General features: G+C 48.8%; 1 protein-coding gene across 1 annotated transcript; it reads right to left on the bottom strand.

Annotated features, from left to right (window-relative positions):
* Positions 1-11440: 11440 nt before the first annotated feature.
* Positions 11441-17371, bottom strand: TMEM200C (transmembrane protein 200C). Its single transcript, XM_062200225.1, has 2 exons — positions 17290-17371; positions 11441-14425 (listed from the first exon to the last, which is right to left on the bottom strand). The coding sequence occupies exon 2, from the start codon at positions 14332-14334 to the stop codon at positions 12454-12456; it is 1881 nt and encodes a 626-aa protein (XP_062056209.1). The 5' UTR covers positions 14335-14425; positions 17290-17371; the 3' UTR covers positions 11441-12453.
* Positions 17372-18945: the final 1574 nt, after the last annotated feature.

The raw sequence follows: 18945 nt of genomic DNA, 5'->3' as shown, positions 1-18945 counted from the left end.
GGCCTGTGGCACTGGCATCCCATATGGGTGCCAGTTTGAGTCCCTGCTGCTCCACTTCTGACCCAGCTCCCTGCTAATGCACCTGGGGAAGCAGCAGGGGATTGCCCAAGTCTTTGGGCCCCTGCACCCATGTGGGAGACCTTAAGGAGACTTCTGGCTCCTGGCTTCAGATCAGCTCAGCTCCAGCCATTGTGGCTATTTGGGGAGTGAACCAGCAGATGGAAGATCTGTGTGTGTGTGTGTGTGTGTCTACCTCTCTCTGTAACTCTTTCAAGTAAATAAAAGAAATCTTAAAAAAAAATGGAACTATGGCACAGAAGTCTTGTCAGTCCTATTATTTGCTTTAAGCAAAAGTTTTCCTACTATGTTATGTGACTTGTTCTCAAAAGTATTCATTTTTGTACACAAATTCAAAATAAAGCAGTAAAATGCAAAAAATGACTTGCTTTGTATTTCAGTGTTTGTTCTTTGATACACACAGGTGCATGCACACATAAATTATTCCTCTGTCATCTCATTCAGTTTAAAGCTCTCACAGTGCAAAATCCCATATATCCTTCCACGCATACTTCTATCATCAATCCTAATTTTTATTTCCACAGCCTGATTCCCAAATCTATAACTCCATTCCAAGGCTCAGAAGTCAATCTCATCAGTTTTAGACATTTTTTTAAAGATTTATTTATTTATTTATTTGAAAGTCAGAGTTATACAAAGAGGAGAGGCAGAGAGAGAGAGAGAGAGAGGTCTTCCATCCGATGGTTCACTCCCCAGATGGCTGCAATGGCCAGAGCTGTGTCAATCTGAAGCCAGGAGCTTCTTCCAAGTCTCCCACGTGTGTGCAGGGGCCCAAGGATTTGGCTCATCTTCTACTGCTATCCCAGGCCATAGCAGAGAGCTGGACAGGAAGTGGAGCAGCCAGGTCTCAAACCAGCACCCATATGGGATGCTGGCGCTTCAGGCCAGGGCATTAACCCACTGCACCACAGCACCGGCCCCTAGTTTTAGACATTAAGGTAAACATGTCCTGGATTTTAATAGATGCTGTGGCTCCTCTTCCCCTTTTGTCCATCTTTAAGATTATAAGATTTTATGAATCACAGGATCCCACAGCTGGATTATTCACTCTGAAACCTAACCTAGGGGAAGGCATCGTGGCGTAGCAGGTAAAGCCTCCACCTGTGGTGCCAGCATCCCAGATGGGCACTGGTTCAAGTCCGGGCTGCTCCACTTCTGATCCAGCCCTCTGCTATGGCCTGGGGAAAGCAGTAGAAGATGGCCCAAGTCCTTGGGCCCCTGACCCATGTGGGAGACCTGGAAGCAACTCCTGGCTCCTGGCTTCAGCTCGGCGCAGCTCCAGCCATTGAGGCCATCTGGGGAGTGAACCAGCCTCTGCCTCTCTGTAACTCTGCTTTCAAATAAATAAATAAATAATAATAATAAAAGAAACAACCTAATATCTTAGTGTTGTCTTTCAGCCATAAGTTCAACGTGCAGACATATTTGAGGTGAAAGAGAAGGCAACCAAGGTACAGATCCCCATTGCTGTTGAAATGGGGCGGCCTCTGACACTTCTGGGGTCTTGTCACTTTCAAGGGATAGAACAGGCTATGTACTCAGCCTTCAGTTGCAGGGGTTGCAATCCAAAGCTGCCTTTTAGAAGTGCAATTTACAATTTCTTTCCAAATGACTGTGGGCGCATGGCTAAGTAATTATACACTGCAACTATTGTGTAAACCTGTCTGATTACCATTTTCCAGACATGCCACATTTATACAATCACTAAATAACTTTCTAAAATTATGTTGCATTAGCAATGGCCACACATCAACTTGCCTGTTTTGACTCATGGCCCTAATCATGCCTGAAATAAGATTTTTTTTCTTTTCATTTCACTTTGTTTTTAGTTTTGCTATGATTTGGTATTTTCATTGAGGATGACTCATACTTACAGGCTAGCTAGATGCTCTGTGCAATGTATTTGTAAATGTTATGTTTCATTGCCAATGACTTAATCAAAGCCGGGATTTTTTTTTTTTTTGCCAATGATAGCATTATTAAATTCCTCTTCATTTATTTTATAATAACATAAGTCTTGGAAAGTATTCATCACCCTATCTCTGCCTTCATCAGGATATACTGTATGAATAAAAAATATTCTAGGGACCAACAGTCATGGGACTGGAAGACTGACGAAGCTGCCAGTGTGCACTTTAATTGTGTGTTGGTTGTTTACAGAAGATAACAGTCAGTTGACACTCTAAGAGAAGACAGAATAAAACTGGGGAGCAACCCACCACTGTATTATTAGTAATGCATTCAAATCACTTTTAGGTTTTCCCAAAACCTAGTATTATTACTATTATTATTATTATTATTATTATTATCATAAATGTATTGAGTTTTTTCTAATGTTATAATCTCAAGTCAAGAAATGTTCTCATGCATGAAGCTAAAATGAAGTTAGGAATACAAATGGAAGAAACCGTGCAATCAAATGAGCAAGCACTCAAGTTGTATTTAGTGCTCCAAACACACTGAGCCGTGTGGTTACATAAGCGGAAGGATTAGCATTTAGGTCACTAAATTAGTCTTTTGAATTTTCTTGCTCTTTATCAAGAATTCTATTTGCTTCCTGACATCATTTACCATGCCATATTAACCACAGCATTTTATCTGCCTGAATTTCCAAATTCTAAACCTCTTACCAAAAAAAAAAAAATGTACTCTATGGAAGATTTATTAATGTCTCCGACAATAAAATCTCAGTTGATAATAACTACTTAATTTTATTAGCAAGAAAAGTGTTTCTGCAAAATTCTCAGTGTTAGGGACTAGAAAAGAGGAATACACATATTTTATATTTTTATCTTGAATGTGTTTACTAAAAAGGTTTTTGAAGAAATAATTCTGTAGGGATTCAAACAAAATAGTACTTTTTTTTTTTTTTTTTTTTTGACAGGCAGAGTGGATAGTGAGAGAGAGAGACAGAGAGAAAGGTCTTCCTTTTTGCCGTTGGTTCACCCTCCAATGGCCGCTGCGGCCAGCGCATCTTGCTGATCCTAAGCCAGGAGCCAGGTGCTTCTCCTGGTCTCCCATGCGGGTGCAGGGCCCAAAGACTTGGGCCATCCTCCACTGCCTTCCCGGGCCATAGCAGAGAGCTGTCCTGGAAGAGGGGCAACCGGGACAGAATCTGGCGCCCCGACCGGGACTAGAACCCAGTGTGCCGGCGCCGCAAGGCGGAGGATTAGCCTGTTAAGCCACGGCGCCGGCCAAAATAGTACTGTTTTTTATTTTGTTAGAATACTTGTATTGAAAAGTACATAAATGAGTAAACATATATTTTTCTCTGCCTATATCTTATGTTCACAGCTCTTTGATTAAACAAAATTATACTGCATTATTCTCGCCAACTCTGATTTCAGTGACTATTGTGAAATGACTGGAAATCCAAAGGCATAGTCTTTTGGTGCCAATCCACAAAAAATATTCATTTACAGCAAGATATCTGGGCCTTAAATAATCTCTCCTCTTGCAATGCACACATATGAGAGGAAAAGTAGGAATGGAACTCGGGCTACTAACAAAGATAAGTTAGTTTGGCTTGGTCTAATATAAATGGTGCTGCAAATTGATGTGGAACTCTACAGAAATATGGTCAGTCATCATGTCTGCATTCCGAAAATGAAGGCAGCCAAAACAGCCCCGAATGTATCCGGCCCCCAGTCTTCACAGGACGTAAATGACCCCAGTACTGTGTACCAGGCTGGGAACCACCCAGACACTGGTGCCAAGGGACACTCTCCTCCCAGTTTTATCTCGTTATATACTCATGTAGCAAAGTGATTTCCTGAATTTTACAATGTAAATCAAAGGGCAATTTTTAAGCCATATATAATTCACCAACAAACATCTTTGCTCACAAAGGCAGTTTAAGTCCAATAAAAAAAATGCTTCGTTGGGGCCTGCGTTGTGGCTTGGCAGGTTAAGCTGCTGCCTGTGACACTGGCATCCCATATAGACAATGATTCCTGTCCCAGCTGCTCCATTTTCAAGCCATGCTCCTTGCTAATGTGCCTGTGAAAAGCTGCAGAAGATGGCCCAAGACCTTGGGCCCCTGCACCCCCAAGGGAGACCAAGTAGAAGCTCCTGGCTCCTGCTTTGGCCTGGACCAGCCCTGGCCATTGCAGCCACCTGGGGAGTGAACCAGGGGGTGGAAGACCTCTCTCTCTCTCTCTGTAACTCTACCTTTCAAATAAATAAATAAATCTTAAAAAAAAAAAAAAGGTTAGTTAGTTCCATCTCCTGATCTTCATGCCTGCTAGTACAGGTCAGTTATTAATGGAGAATTAATAAGTATCTAATGACAGGATAAATATACTTAGAGTATTTGAATGCCCAAATCACTATAATCTTAATATCCTATGTACTTCTATGTGTCCATATCTATTAGCTATAGGTGTTTATATTTTATTTTTTTAACTTTCAAAACAAACACCTCCCCCGATCTGGTCTTCCAGAGGTTGTGGTAGAAGCAGAAGCAGAAGCTGCCTTCTGGACGTCCAGCTGCGACGCTGCGTTTGGCCTCCTGCGATGGCTCACACCAGCGCTTCAGGCTGACCCTCTTTTCCCACCTCGCTGTGCCCATCTGACATTTTCTGCTTTTCCCAAGACTCAGCTGTAAGGTCCACGTCATAACTCTCTTGCCAAACTTATGCCTATTACGATTAATGGGTTATATGCCTGTCTCATAAATAACCCTGCACGATCCTGTGGTCAGAAATGGTGTCTTACTCATACTTTCATCATTTCCAGAGCCGACTTGACTGATGATTGACATTTGATAATATATTGTGAACTGATCTCAAGATAATTTGTGTATTTTACCAAAAGGGCAGAATCTTGGGTCACAGGAGAAATTATGTTCTTTCAGGTCATATCTGTACAATGTGGAGTGATAAGGCAATTATCCACAAGAAACAAAGCAATGGCAAATTCCTCCAAATTGTTTTTTGGCCTGGCTTGCTTTGATTGATCTAATTCTAATAACTTCGGACTTTCTTCCTTTCAAAGTATAGTCATACCTTAAAGATACTTCAATTTTTCAACTTAAAAGCCATTGTTTGTAAATTTGACCGTACATTTCTTTTTGATTAATAAATATTATTGGAGCAGCCAACATGGTGGCACAGCAGATTAAGCTGCTACCTGCAATGCTGGCATTCATATGAGTGCCGGTTTACATCCCAGCAGCTCCACTTTTAATCCAGCTCCTTGCTAACGGCCTGGGAAAAGCCTCGGAAGATGACCCAAGTGTTGGGCCCCTGCCACCCACGTGGGAAACCTGGAAGAAGTTCCTGGCTCCTGGCTTCAGCTTGGCCCTGACCCCAGTCCATTACAACCATTTGGGGAATGAACTGATGGATGGAAGATCTCTCTCTCTCTCTTTCTCTGTGTCTCTCTTTCTCTCTGCAACTCAGACTTTCAAATAAATAAGTAAATCTTCTAAAAAAATTATTGGATATTTAGCATTTACTAGAATCAAGTGGATTCATTTCAATAACACAATGGTGTATTGAATTTCTTAAATAATGAAAAATATACAAATGAATATTGAGCTATGCATTTACTGAAAAAAAGTAAGGGGCCCACAAAAAATTCACAGAAATACAGAAATGAGTATTATGAAAAAACTATGCATGGACTTCTCAATTATTTTTGCACCAAAATAAACATCATTTATTACCATGATCCACAAATTTTGAAACCCCTGGTATGTTCTGTGGAATAAAGGGTATTATAAATTTTCATTTTAAGACATTTGTCTTAAAAATGAAAGGATGGGAAAGGATCTACAAACAAGAGTAACCAAGTGCTCCTCCAAAAAACAGAAAGCTAGCAACTCTACCCTTTCTTCTTCCTATTTTCATAGGCTTAACTTTTTTTTTTTTTTTTTTTTTTTTTTTTTTGTAATCCACCCTGGAGCCTTCCTGGGATTTGATTGGACTTGGGCACTGTTTAGGACCGGAAGCACAGGGTGTGGAAACTGGCACATGTTGTGTGATATTCCAGTGGATCAGTGTTCGGATAGTTTAGTGATGAAGCAAGCAAATATCCTGCTGGTCGTGCACAACCATATCTCAATTTCTATCTGAAATTACCAAAGGGTGAGAGTTGGGAGCCTGTTGAAAATTGAATAACAAGTTGTTTTCAGATGATAGAAATGTTAAGGGACCTCTGGCTCTGGGAGCCTGGCAAACATTGGTGACTCAGACTCCTAGGGAGGCAACACCGACATCACACGAAATAAATCAGCAGATGGCACCCAGAAAATGAGTAGCTCATCCTCGGTCATTGGAAAGTTGCAGGTGGTCGTATGATGAAAGTTGGACTCCCTAGCTTGCCGATGGCTTGACAGAGAAAACATACTTTTCATATCCACTTAAAGAAATTCACTGTTTTTTAAAAGAAAAATCTCCAGGATGATTTCCCTGGAAAGGAAGAAAAAATTCTTACAATGCTTTTTGAGTTCACCCTTCAAACAAAAAAGTTTCCTGAAATTCACACCCAGTTATTTTCAGCCTCCCTCCCCCCCAAAAAAAAATGAAAATAGAAGAGCAGTCTGATCTACGAAAAACCAACTCCGTAAGTATCAATCCTGTTCTTTCTTATGAGCAAGGAGAGTTTTAGCCTTAAACTGCAGCCCTTAACACGAGGGGTCATCTAAAATTCTGTGGAAAACGTGTAGCAAGAAAAACGGATCTCAAAAAGTTCTTGCACCAAAATAAACTTATCTTTTCATTCCACTTTTCTACAAACTCTGTGAAGTCCTCTTGTATAATAAGTTCTTATTTACATATTGTGTGACTATAAGGTGTATGTTTATGGATTGTAAAAAAATACTATTCTTTTTTTTTTTTTTTTTTTTTTTTTTGACAGGCAGAGTGGACAAGTGAGAGAGAGACAGAGAGAAAGGTCTTCCTTTTGCCGTTGGTTCACCCTCCAATGGCCGCCGCGGTAGCGCGCTGCGGCCGGCGCACCGCGCTGTTCCGATGGCAGGAGCCAGGTGCTTCTCCTGGTCTCCCATGGGGTGCAGGGCCCAAGCACTTGGGCCATCCTCCACTGCACTCCCTGGCCACAGCAGAGAGCTGGCCTGGAAGAGGGGCAACCGGGACAGGATCGGTGCCCCGACCGGGACTAGAACCCGGTGTGCCGGCGCCGCAAGGCGGAGGATTAGCCTAGTGAGCCGCAGCGCCGGCCAAAAATACTATTCTGATCAAAATACAAATTCATGTACTTAGTTTGTAATAATTTTATGCTGTTGAGGAGGTTTTCTTTAAGTTCTCTAGCTCAAAAAGATAACATTCAAAACTGCATCTTTAAAAGGAGCCCCAGGTGCCCACGATGTGGCACAGTAGGTTAATTCTCTGCCTGCAGCACTGGCATCCCATATGGGCGCAAGTTCTAGTCCTGGCTGCTCTTCTTCCCATCTGGCTCTCTGTGGGAAAGATGGCCCAAGTGCTTGGGCCCTTGCACCCACGTGGGAGACCCGGAGGAAGCTCCTGGCTCTGAGCTTCAAATCAGCATAGCTCCGGTTGTTGAGAGATCATTTGGGGTGTGACTCAGGGATGCAAGACCTTTCTCTATGTCTCTCCCTCTCACTATCTGTAACTCTATCTCTTAATTAAATAAATATAATCTTTAAAAAAAAAAAAGGACCCCATATGGCTAGAGAGAAAACTAGTATAAAAATCTTTTGTCTATACAATCTAAATAACTTCACAGAACACCTGATTTTGACTTTGGGACTTTTTGGACGACAGGCGTTGGGACGTCAGAGGCTTGCCTGGGCTTTCTGATGTCACCAGCCTCAAGAAAAAGACATAGAACAACCGTGGCTAACTATGGCCACATGAGCTGGCTTGCTTGGGTGTTCACTGACTGTTACATAAGGTTATGATCATGGTACCACAAGGGCTTTGTATCCAGTTCTCCTCACCTCTCCCTTCTTTTAGGGGCTACTGCAGCAACCTAAGTCCTCATTTCTCCGAGACCTGTTTTTAATTTCAGATATACCTAAATTATAAAGACTTTTCGCTACACTAAGTTTATGACTGTTCCCAATACCTGAGTAGTAATTTTAGTCTATTAATTACTTTTCTATATTTTGCCTTGATAGTAGTAGTTAACATTTACTGAATATTTTGTATGCCAGGAATTGTTCTCAATGTCCTTTAAGTATGTTAGCTTACTTAGTCCTCATTCCAATAAGTGGTTTGATGAGTCAAATGCTATTTATTAGCTCCATTAAATAGGCCTGGAAAGCCAGGAACAAGGTTATTTAACCTCCTCAAGTCATACGTGGAGCCACTGTGCAAATATTGTCTTACATGTTAGGTTTTTAAACCTGAAGTTATTCTATGAATGAAAAGGAAAGCCATGTGGGATAATTCTATTTAGCAGGGGATTCTATTTGAAATAAAACCAACAAATCTTTGGTAACATCCTTATGGCCAAGCCTGCTATAAGCACTTTACACATTCACTCATTCATCTTCACTCCAGTCCTGGAATGGAGCTACCCTTGTTATTCCTATTGTATGCAATGGGAAGTTGAGGCACAGAGAGGCTGAGTGCTTGCCCATGGTCACCCAGCCAGGGCACAATAGAAATTAAGGAGAAATGGCCAATTATTGCAAATATTTCAGTATATTAGTCCTGCCTTGTTGTCTGTCTCTATCAAATCAGCCCATCTGTCTCAGTTTTAGCAATCTCGCTTACAAATAGAAGGGGAGAGGTGGCCATGACCTCCTCTATAAAGTCCCTTTAAATATTCCAAAATTAATGCTGTAAAGTTACAAGAAAACCGTGTGAATGCCAAAGACATCAACACAAACTCTGGCTTTTTACCTACTGTACATTCTAACTCTTCTCTGCATATCTCCAACAATGGGTCTGGAAGAGGATCTAGTGGGAATGCGAGAAGAGAGACAATACTTCAATGTTCTACAGCAATGCCAGTTTCAGCTGGCACGGCACCTGCCAACAAGCCCATATATCCTCAAACTCTGAGTGAACCCTGACTCCACGGCTTACTAGCTCTGTAATCCTGGGCAAGCGTTCCCTTCCCAGGTCCCACCTCAGTGTCTTTCTAATGAGGATAATAATAATCCTGCTGCAATAGAGTAGCTGTGAGGGTTAATTGAGATAGTATCACAAGACTTGTGGAATAGCACAGAGCCCACAATAAAAGGTAAGGAAAAATGAGCATCATTATTGTTGAGGATTTCTGCTCCTACTAAAGTTAAGACTGGTAGTTACTGTGGTCTTGAGTGCCGAGAATTCCTTCTGAAACCCTGAGACGTCTCAGGCTCCTCCCAAGATTTGGAAAACTGAACTCATCATTCTTATCTTCCGAGGAGAAAATCTGGTTAAATTTGCACAGTGGTGAAGACAGATAGGACTTCTACTGAACCAAGTTAGCCTGCTGACGTCATTTCATTTCAGAGGGCCAGGATGTATGAGACCCACACGAGCTGGATGCTTTTGTTTCATTGAATTACTGCAAATGAGCCATCAAGGTCATACACCAGCATTTATTTTTCTGAAGTTTGTAAGGGATAAACATTATTCTGTCCACCTCTCTTTAACTGAACTAAGATGCTGTTGCTTTGTTATTTGCTGACTACCCTAGAGTGCATTTTCTGAGGCCAGCAGCAGGATCCTAACCCCAGAAACTGTTTGTCTTTTTAAATAAACAACAAACTTTCTCAAGGTATAAACAGACCTATATGAAAGGTAATGGAGAGGGAAACCTAGGGACATTTGGTAATTTCTTGGAAGTGTTATAAAGCAATTGGTACTGTTAAAATGTACTACTACCGGCCGGCGCCGTGGCTTAACAGGCTAATCCTCCGCCTTGTGGTGCCGGCACACCGGGTTCTAGTCCCGGTCGGGGCGCCGGATTCTGTCCCGGTTGCCCCTCTTCCAGGCCAGCTCTCTGCTATGGCCTGGGAAGGCAGTGGAGGATGGCCCAAGTGCTTGGGCCCTGCACCCCATGGGAGACCAGGAGAAGCGCCTGGCTCCTGGCTTTGGATCAGCGCGATGTGCCGGCTGCAGCGGCCATTGGAGGGTGAACCAACGGCAAAAAGGAAGACCTTTCTCTCTGTCTCTCTCTCTCACTATCCACTCTGCCTGTCAAAAAAAAAAAAAAAAAATGTACTACTACCTGGAGTTCTCATTACACATGCTGGTCACACACACAGGTGAAAACTCACTTTTGCTTTACAGAAGAGCCCCATAAATGAATCTACAACCTTAAAATGAGTTATTAGCTTAAAGCAGATACAATCTGGAAATAAACTAGGTCCTTTGTTAATTTATTATAGAAAGTTACACTAAATAGTTTATGAAATATTCTCACTCTTTGCCAAGTTGTGTGTGCAAAAGTATGATTAGATCCTGGACAAAACCAATACTCTGAATTTAAGTAAGGCTTTTAGAGCTGAAGGGGATCATAGAGATTACATTATTTACCAGAGGCCCAGAGGATTAAGCGATTTGTGTAAGGTTATGCAGGTCATGAGTGGGAAGCCCAGATTGCAGCTGAGGCTTGCTCGAGCCCAGGCTGTGGGAAGTCTCCTTCTACAGTGTGCCCCCAGGCAGCTTATTATAAAGCCAGTAGTGATGATGACAGCCACCTCTGGTTGAATCCACGCTCTGGGCCATGTGCTCTCCAGGCTAGGACACTGAAACCCTCATCTTAGCCTCCACCCTGCTCCCTGCACCTCATAGCCCTGTGAGGCATGTCTAGTTGCATATATTTGAAAAACTTATACAGGGGTTGCAAAATGATTTTGCACCACAGTAAGCTTATCTTTTCATTCTGTTTTTCCACAAACTTTTTGAAGTATGTTCATCAGATGAACGAGACTTGCACTTGCGACAAATTCAAGGCCACGTCACAATGAGCAAATGCCAAGAGCAGGGGTCCAGTCTCCATCCTGAATCTGCACTCCTTCCACAGGACCACCATGACCACAGCTTTCATCAGTTTTCCTTTAAAAGCAGTATTTTAACCCCCTGCAGTGCCGTCTCGGCTACCTTGAACTGAAGAGCTTGTATGGCCAAAACAAAATAATACCACTCCCAAGGGGCTCAAGGTAGCACTCTGAGGAAGAAGCACCAGAAATACAACTGTTGTCTACAGTTCTCGCAAATTAGCCCATGAACTTTTAAAAAGATCAAGTGTAAACAATCTACCAAATTATTAGGACATCACCTTCTTGCCTATACTGGCCATGGATTCAAGACCATGAACTTAACATTAAATAGTGAAATCCAAGAGGATAGGAGGGACTATCAAGCCTGGTGTTCTGTAAATGAATACTCCGAGGTATACCAGAAGCAGTATAGAAAATGACTATTTATTTAATGTTGCACTCTGTTTGAAAGAGAAATTCCCAAATGTTAAATGCTACCCTGTATCCTAAGTTAAAAATATACTGGAAATTGAGCAATGATGGTGCTGAATACTCTGGGGGAAGATAGCTCCCGTCATACTCATAGAAGCAGTGTCATAACAAAATAGTTTAGCTTTACCAGATGAACTGTTAAGTGTTTACTGTGTTTGAGAAGTATCAGTTCCAAGGCAAAATGAGGCAATATTATGTTTAACCATTTGGAAACGTCTTTTATTAAAAAAGATTTTAAATATTAATTCTACTTTAAATACAGGTGTGATAATACTCATTAAAGCATGGTGTACCTGATATTTTTAATGCAAATTTAGGAAAGTTAACAGTCCATCTGGCTCCTGGAGCCCTCCGGTCTACACAACATACCTGTGGCAAAATGCAAAATACAATTAAAAAAAAACAAACAAACAAAAAACTGAGGACTTTGGACATTTGCACGGGCTGAGAGAGTGGGTTGGGACAAGGAAAATGCTCTTTCCTGAATTACTCATGCTTTTGGCTTTAACTTCATTTACTAAGAGCAATTCTAAGAGAACTGAGACAAACCTTTAAGCTCCGCAAAGGGAGGGAGAAAAAAAGCTTGTCATTCACAAGCAGCTATGGACACAATCCAAAGGAGAGGGCAGGAGTCAGGGAAATTAGGGATAAAAAGAAAAAAAGTTGGCGTAAAGTGCACAGTTACTGTCAAAAATATATTATTTTCATCCTAAGAAAATTAAGAGAATTTTATCTACTAGATTGCTGACCTTTTAATACATTTGGTTTTCATGGAACATACAATCACCATCGGACATAAAAAGACTAGTTTGCTTTGTCTTTAAAAAATTGCTTGGAGTTATCTACAGGAATCTGTGAACGCAATTCAAGGATAACATTCTGCAGCTCTTTGGATATGGAATGAACTCCTCCTCGGATCAGTCCACAAAGGGCACCAGGGAAGGGTCAATGCACTGACTCAAGTGTGCATTTCTTCCCCTCTAAACGCCGGTGCTTTCCAGCTCGTCTTCCACCCCCACGGCAGGAGAGCGGGAGATCATGAAGAGTTTCTCCCTGTTTGTAAACCGCCTCTGCAGCGGCGGGGGCGGCTCGGCTGTGGGCGGCTCTTGGCTGGGACGCTCCGGGGGGCTCTGCTCGGCACCCGTGGCGGTGGCGGCCTCACAGTCTTGGCATTTCCTGGCTTCTGCGTCCACTACCGACTCCAAAGAGGTGCCGGTCTCCCGCAGCGGGGTGTAGCCCTTATTGCTGCTGGATGCGTCGTCCGATTGGGAGCTCTGCGAGTCCCGCCGGGCGCGGGGCGAGTCCTCCGGACGCCGCGGGGACGGGGACGGGGTGGAGGCGGCGGGCGCAGGGAGGCTGGGGTCGGGGTCCGCGCTGCACGGGGAGGGCGGGGGCTCGGGAGAAGGCGGCGCCCGGTAGTCTGGAAGCCCGCTGGTGCTGCGGCGCCGCAGGGCCGCGTACCTGCCGGTCCTGGGCAAGCGCCTGCCCTGCCCCCTGGCGGTGTGCACCGCCGCCGCCGCGCCCTCGGGCTCCTCCTGCTCGCCGTGTGCCCAGCGCGCACCGCCCTCCGCCCCGCGGAGGTCGCTCAGGCTCTGGTCGAGGTCGCCCCGCGGGATCTCTCTGGAGCCGCGTTCCCCGGGGGGCCTCTGCCAGCTGCAGCTCGCGCCCTCCGCGTCCCCGTCCCTGTCGCGGTCCCCTTGCAAGGGCAGCAGCGCGAAGGCGCTCAGCGAGGAGCCCACGAGGGAGCTGGCGGTGCTCTGGCGCCCCCAGCTCTCGGGTGGGCTGCAGGGCGCGGGGCTGCTGCTGCCGCTGGCGGCTGCGGCGGTGGCCCGGCGACGGCTGGCCACGCTCGAGCGCTCGCGGTATATGCTGTACACCGCCTCGGCCAGGCTCGGGGGCTCCCGCGGGCCGCGCGGGGACGAGGCCAGGTCGGGCGGAGACCCAGAGCCCCTGGCTCCGCGGCCGCCGCTGCCCTCGCCCAGCGCCGCGGGGTGGGGCCACGAGCCCCTTGGCAGCAGCGTGGCCGCCCCGAAGGCGTCCCCGGCGCCACTGCAGCTCCCGGATTTCAGCTCTAGGCCCCGCGACTGCACGTAGCTGAGGAAGCCATTGAGCGGCGCAGCCCCGGGGGCCGCCGTCGCGGGGGCGGAGGATGAGGAGGCGGCGGCGGCCGCGGCTGCAGCGGCGGCGGCCAGATCCTTGGCGCGCAGGCTGTGCACGTCGATGACGGTGGAGTAGAGGTCCCGCAGGTTGATGATCTTGGTCTTCTTGTCCCGGTTCTCGTGGAGCACGGCGTTGGCGCAGATGAAGAGGAAGATGCCGATGCCCATGATGAGCGGCCCGAAGACCTTGAGCTTGTCCGAGTGCAGGTAGCCCGAGAACACGCGGAAGAAGAATCCCATGTTCTTGGAGGAGGAGGAGGAAGCCGGGGCTGCAGATCGCGCAGGAGGCGTGGTCCTGGGCGCGCCCACGGAACTGGAGTTGCCATCCGCCAGCGTCGCCGGGTGGGGGCTCCTGGGCAGGTCTTTGCCGCCGCCGCCGCTGCTGCTGCTGCTGTTGGCCGCGGCCAGGACGCGGTGGCCGCTGCCCGCGGGTGGCAGCTGTTTGTTGCCCTCTTTGTTGGCCCCGTGGGCCTTGGGCCAGTAGCCCACCACCGCCATGGCTATGCCCACCAGCAGCACCAGGATCCCGCAGAGGGCGATGAGCCCTGAGATGGAGCACAGCTTCAGCTTGCCTTTCACCACCACCACGTCATTCTTGCGCCGCTTCTTGGCTTTCCTCTTGCGCTTGGGGACCTGGCTCGGAGGACGCAGCGGATCCTGCTTTCTGGCCGAAATCCTCAGGAGGCCACCAGTGGCGATCATGGCGAACTGGTGGAGTGCGGGGATAGCTGTGGGGCGCAGGCTCGTGCACCGGGGGCCGCCAGCTGCCCACTAGCTGCTCCGCCACCGCCTCCTGCTGCAAAGCAGACAAGACAGTCAAAGGGTGTGGGCATGGCTGCAGCAATGTCCCACGCACTGCACTGGCCCGGCTCCCAGACCCCAGTCCATGCGCGCCCCCACCCCAGGACCTTCCCCCAGGAACGCAACCGTAGAGAGCAGGGGTGGAGGGGAACAGGAGGGAAGAGAAGTGCTCCTGCAGTAACCGACCAGTGGGAACCCGAGGACTGGCAGGAAGGTATCTCCCCAGCCACCCCACCCCCTGCGACACACACACACACACACACTCCACTCGGCAGGTGATATCCTGGCTGGCTGTGCTAAGATCTGCTGTCTGGCAGCCAATGGAGTGTCAACCACTACAAGAAACGCAATGTAGGGACTCAAAGCAGTGGTTGAGGTCTTGTCCGCCAGAGCCTGTGTTTTTGGCCTGTGGGAACCGCATGAGCTCCCAAGGGAACTGCCACAGGAGTTTCAAGTCTCTAAGCTGAGGGATGTGTCAGTCAGTGTGGGGCCCAAAGTTATGAAACAGTCAGGGAAGTTACTATTGTATAGAGGGGACGGAATGCATTCCACTGAATGACAATGAAAGGGTATGGGTGGGCAGGCAGGTGGCTTGTTCACTCCAGATAATCAATAGGCACTTCATTGCTGGGAAAGTACCAGAACTATGTCAATATTCTGACACTAACTGCCTTCACCAAGTGCTCTGTTGTTCGTTCTGGTTGCTGCAGCTAAAAGCAAGCAGATTCCTCTCACCGCTGTCTCCTCTCCACGCTGCAACATCTGGACAGCTTCTTTGGGTGGAATATTTAGTTTTAGGTAACTGCTTATGTAACTGAGCTCTTCCCCCTGGCCTCCTCTCTCCCCCCAGAGGAACTCCCTTAAAGATATCCTGTGCTAGATTTCATCAGGGAATTTGAGAGTCTCATGGACTCTCTAAGAAAAAAAATCTTTTTTCTCATGTGGGGAAATTGTGATGTTTAAAATTTTTATTTTAAAAAAGCCACTCTGCCATTATAGCTTCCTGCCCTTTATTAGCGTGCCAACAGCACTCCTTAGCATCTCAGTATTCAAATGAGTAAGCAATTAACCAGGTAAAACAGCCCACATCCTCAGGAAGGTGTACAGAACAGCATTTCCCCAAGTGAAAGCTGTTTTCTTCATCTTTCTCTCATGAGGTCATTTTCGGGAAAGTTGGGGAGTGGGGGATGGTGGTAACACGCAATGGCCTGTCCTTAGGAAGTTTATTTCATTCTTGGTAATAACACCTGGGTAGGTAAATTCACTGGTGCATATTCCTGGCTGTGTGGCAGTCTCTAAAAATCTCCTGCTGGATCCTCAGAGTAAAACATTTTTTTTTTTTTCTGTTCCATTGGTTGTGTTCCCTCCTATAATAGAGATGCTAAAATTAAGGGCATTGTATGAAGCTGAAGGATGTAGATACCACTCACAAGCCTCTTGGTTGGTATTTTATCCTTTCCAAGATAATGCATGTTTTAGAGTAAATTACACTTTGAAAATATGGGATTACTTAGGTGGAATTTTGCTTTTAATTGGTGCTTGGGTGAAAAAGCTTGGACCCTTATGCCTTATTCTCCATGGATTTGAAAGCAAATGGTCATGAGCTCTTTGCACATCAATATCTCTTTGGAACTTCATTGGGTTCTGGGAAAGAGAAACACTAGGTGGTTAGCCAGGGCTCAGTAGAGAATGCATCTACAAACCTTTAAGATTTTGTCTTAAGGAAGCACTGCATCAGAAAGTACAGACTGTTTAAAATTTTTTTTTTTAAAAAAGAGCTTACTGTCTACCCATCACCCCAGAAAATCGGCACGTTTATAATGAGGCTGCTGTTAAAGTGGTCTCCAGACTCCAGCATGTTTCATGTTCAGGAGATCCGTGGTTACCTTGGAAGCCTGGAAGGACCAGACATCTTAGGAGCAAAGCCAGACTCCCACCGACAGGGGGGCTCTCTCCCAGGAGAGGGGGCACTGCACGGTGCACCGGGATGCTATCCAGTGACTCAGGGAAGGCAGGCGCCCCCTGATATTTCTCCTCGGCAAGGCAGCCTGGGCTTGGGGAGCACGTCAGGAAGGTGGAAACGCATTTCAACAGTCGTCTACAGAAAATCTCTGGAATCGGTTTAATTGCCAGTCATTAACTCCCTAGTTTATTACTCCTTCGGCTCTGTCGAAAGCCTCGCTCCTTTGTATGGTCTCACCACCTGACACGGAGCACCGGCAAGGGTCGGCTGCCCAGGAAGAGCCCCCTTTCGAGGGCTTTCTTGGAGCCCTAGTGAAAGACAACAAACTTAGCGGCGGAGGTCGGCTGCTCTCGCCATTCGCAGCCCGGAGCAGGTCTCCCCGTGCCTAAGGAATGGAGGATGGGGGAAGCAAGGGAGGGAGGTCTAAAAATACAACTGCTTCCAAGACCGACACTCAAGTTCTCCGCTCCTGGCGGATGAAGCCCCGCGCGGGGGGCGTCTGTCGCTCGATGCCCGCAGGCTGGGCGTGCCGGGCCCCCGGTCGCCGACCCCCGGCCCTCAGCCCCCTCCCGGGCGGGCGGGAGGGCAGCGCGGCGCACCCCTGGCCCGTCTTGCGGGTCTGCTCATTTAGGCTGGAGTCACATGAGTGCAGCCGCTGCGAGTCCGCCTCTGGAACGAAGACAGGCAGGAGCGCAGTGAGGGAGATCCTCTACTCGCCGTCTCCGGGCAGCTCAGCCCGGGTCGGCCAGCCCGGGGGAAAAAACCTGCCGGGACCCCAGCCCGAGGAGCGCGGCTGGCGGGCAGGACGGCTGGGGAGGGGCGGCCGGGGGGCCGAGCCCCGGCAGATTTGCTCAAAATGGCAGCAGTCTAAGCAAACAATCTCTCTCACTTACCCAGGGAGCGCGGGGGAGCTCGCGGCCGGCCAGCGGGCGCTCGGGCGACACAAAGGAACCATGGAGAAACTTTTTCAGCCCGAGCCGACGGCGGAGCGCGGGCACGGCGCCTCGGGGCCCTCGGTGTGAGCGCGGCTCAGCAGCCCCGCGGGGGCGATCGCCCGCCCCGGGCTCGCAGCCCCCTCCGGCGCAGCGGCGGGAGCCATTTCCAAGAGTTTCCAAGAAGTGTCAGGTCCTCCGCATCCTGCATCCTGCCTGGGAGCCCTCCTCTCCCGCGCCGCTCCTCCTCCTGCGCCCCGCGCCCCTCCCGCGTCGCTCCCGGGCGGCCGCGCGGTCCCAGGCCCTTGCGCCTCTTTTGTGTGGCTGCGGCGCGCCGGGCTCCGCCGGGTGGAGTTGAGCCCGCGGCGGCAGCTCGGGGCGGCCGGACTGGCGCCGTTGCTAAGAGACCGGAGCCATGACACAGGGAAATTGCGGCAGGATGGCAGGCGGTACCCGGCCCGGCACGGCGGCCCGTGCGCCCCCGCCCCCCGCCCCCTCCGCGGGCCCCCAGACTCCCCGCCCCCGCCTCCTTCCCGCACCGCCGGCCGCCCCTTCGGAAGCGCGGCGCCCGGGGTGGGGAGGAGGGGGCGCTCGGGCGCGGAGCCCCCGGGGCGGGGCGCCCCGGGACCCGCACCTGCCCCCGGCGGCACCTCTGCGCCTTCTGAGCCAGCTACCTGTCTGAGCAGCGGGCCGGGGGCCGCGGGAGGGAAGGCCCGCCCTCCCCCGCCCGATGGGGACCCTGGCGGGATCCGAGGGGAGTCCCGGACGCCCGCCCTCCCGTCCCTCCTCTCTCGCAGCCTCTGCTCCTCTGCGCGCCTCAGCCTCGACTTTGCCCCCTCCCGCTCGGGAGTTTGCAGTGCGGACGCCCGGCGAACACAGTGAGTTGTCCCCCGGCGAACTCGGGCCCCGGCGGAGGGGAGCCACCCCCGCTGGGCTGGGCGCACCGCGGGGCGCGCGGAAGCCTCCGGGGTGGCCGCGCCTCTGCCGAGCCGGGCTCTGTGCGCGCCCCAGGGGGACCGCGGCGACTCCCCCGGGCGCGGGCACCCCGGGGCTCCGCCGAGGTTACCGGGGGCTCCGGGGGCCCTTTCTGCCCGCTGCGGCCAGCGGCAAGCGCGCGCAAAGGAAGACGAGAATTCTCCAGGAATCGGGGTTAGCGTCGGGGGGGCGGGGGTGGGGGAGAAGGAGGATGTCCAAACTCCCTACGTCATTTAAAAAAGGGAGAAGGGAAGAGCGAGAGAGACATGCTGTTTCCTAGCTCATCCCTCTCGTCTCAACTGCAAAGTAAAATGACAGGCCAAAGAGAATCGCAAAGTGGAATTTCCCCATGGAGTGTTGAGAAAGTAAGAAAGATTTCAATTATCTATTGAAATGAGGCAGCCAAGATTCAGGAAAAGAGGGCAGACAAGCAAGTGCTGCCCAAGACTTGGGATCCAGATCGGAATATTTGGAAGAGGGATACTGACTATCCTGACTTTCGCGGTGTAGGGGTCCACAAAACCCACACTGAAGGGCTTTGCTGCCCACAGCGGTGGTGAGAGGGGTTGCTTCCAAGATACGCAGCATTCCCCTGTGTTGCAGCCCAGGGTGTACACTTGTCAAATTAAGAATGAAAGATGC

This window comes from Lepus europaeus, chromosome 9 (genome assembly GCF_033115175.1).
Source record: "Lepus europaeus isolate LE1 chromosome 9, mLepTim1.pri, whole genome shotgun sequence".
NCBI lineage: Eukaryota > Metazoa > Chordata > Mammalia > Lagomorpha > Leporidae > Lepus > Lepus europaeus.
This window is presented reverse-complemented; position numbering and strand designations above follow the sequence as displayed.

Excerpts from the sequence above, each read along its gene's own strand:
- TMEM200C (XM_062200225.1), bottom strand. The coding sequence starts at position 14,334 with ATGATCGCCACTGGTGGCCTCCTGAGGATTTCGGCCAGAAAGCAGGAT.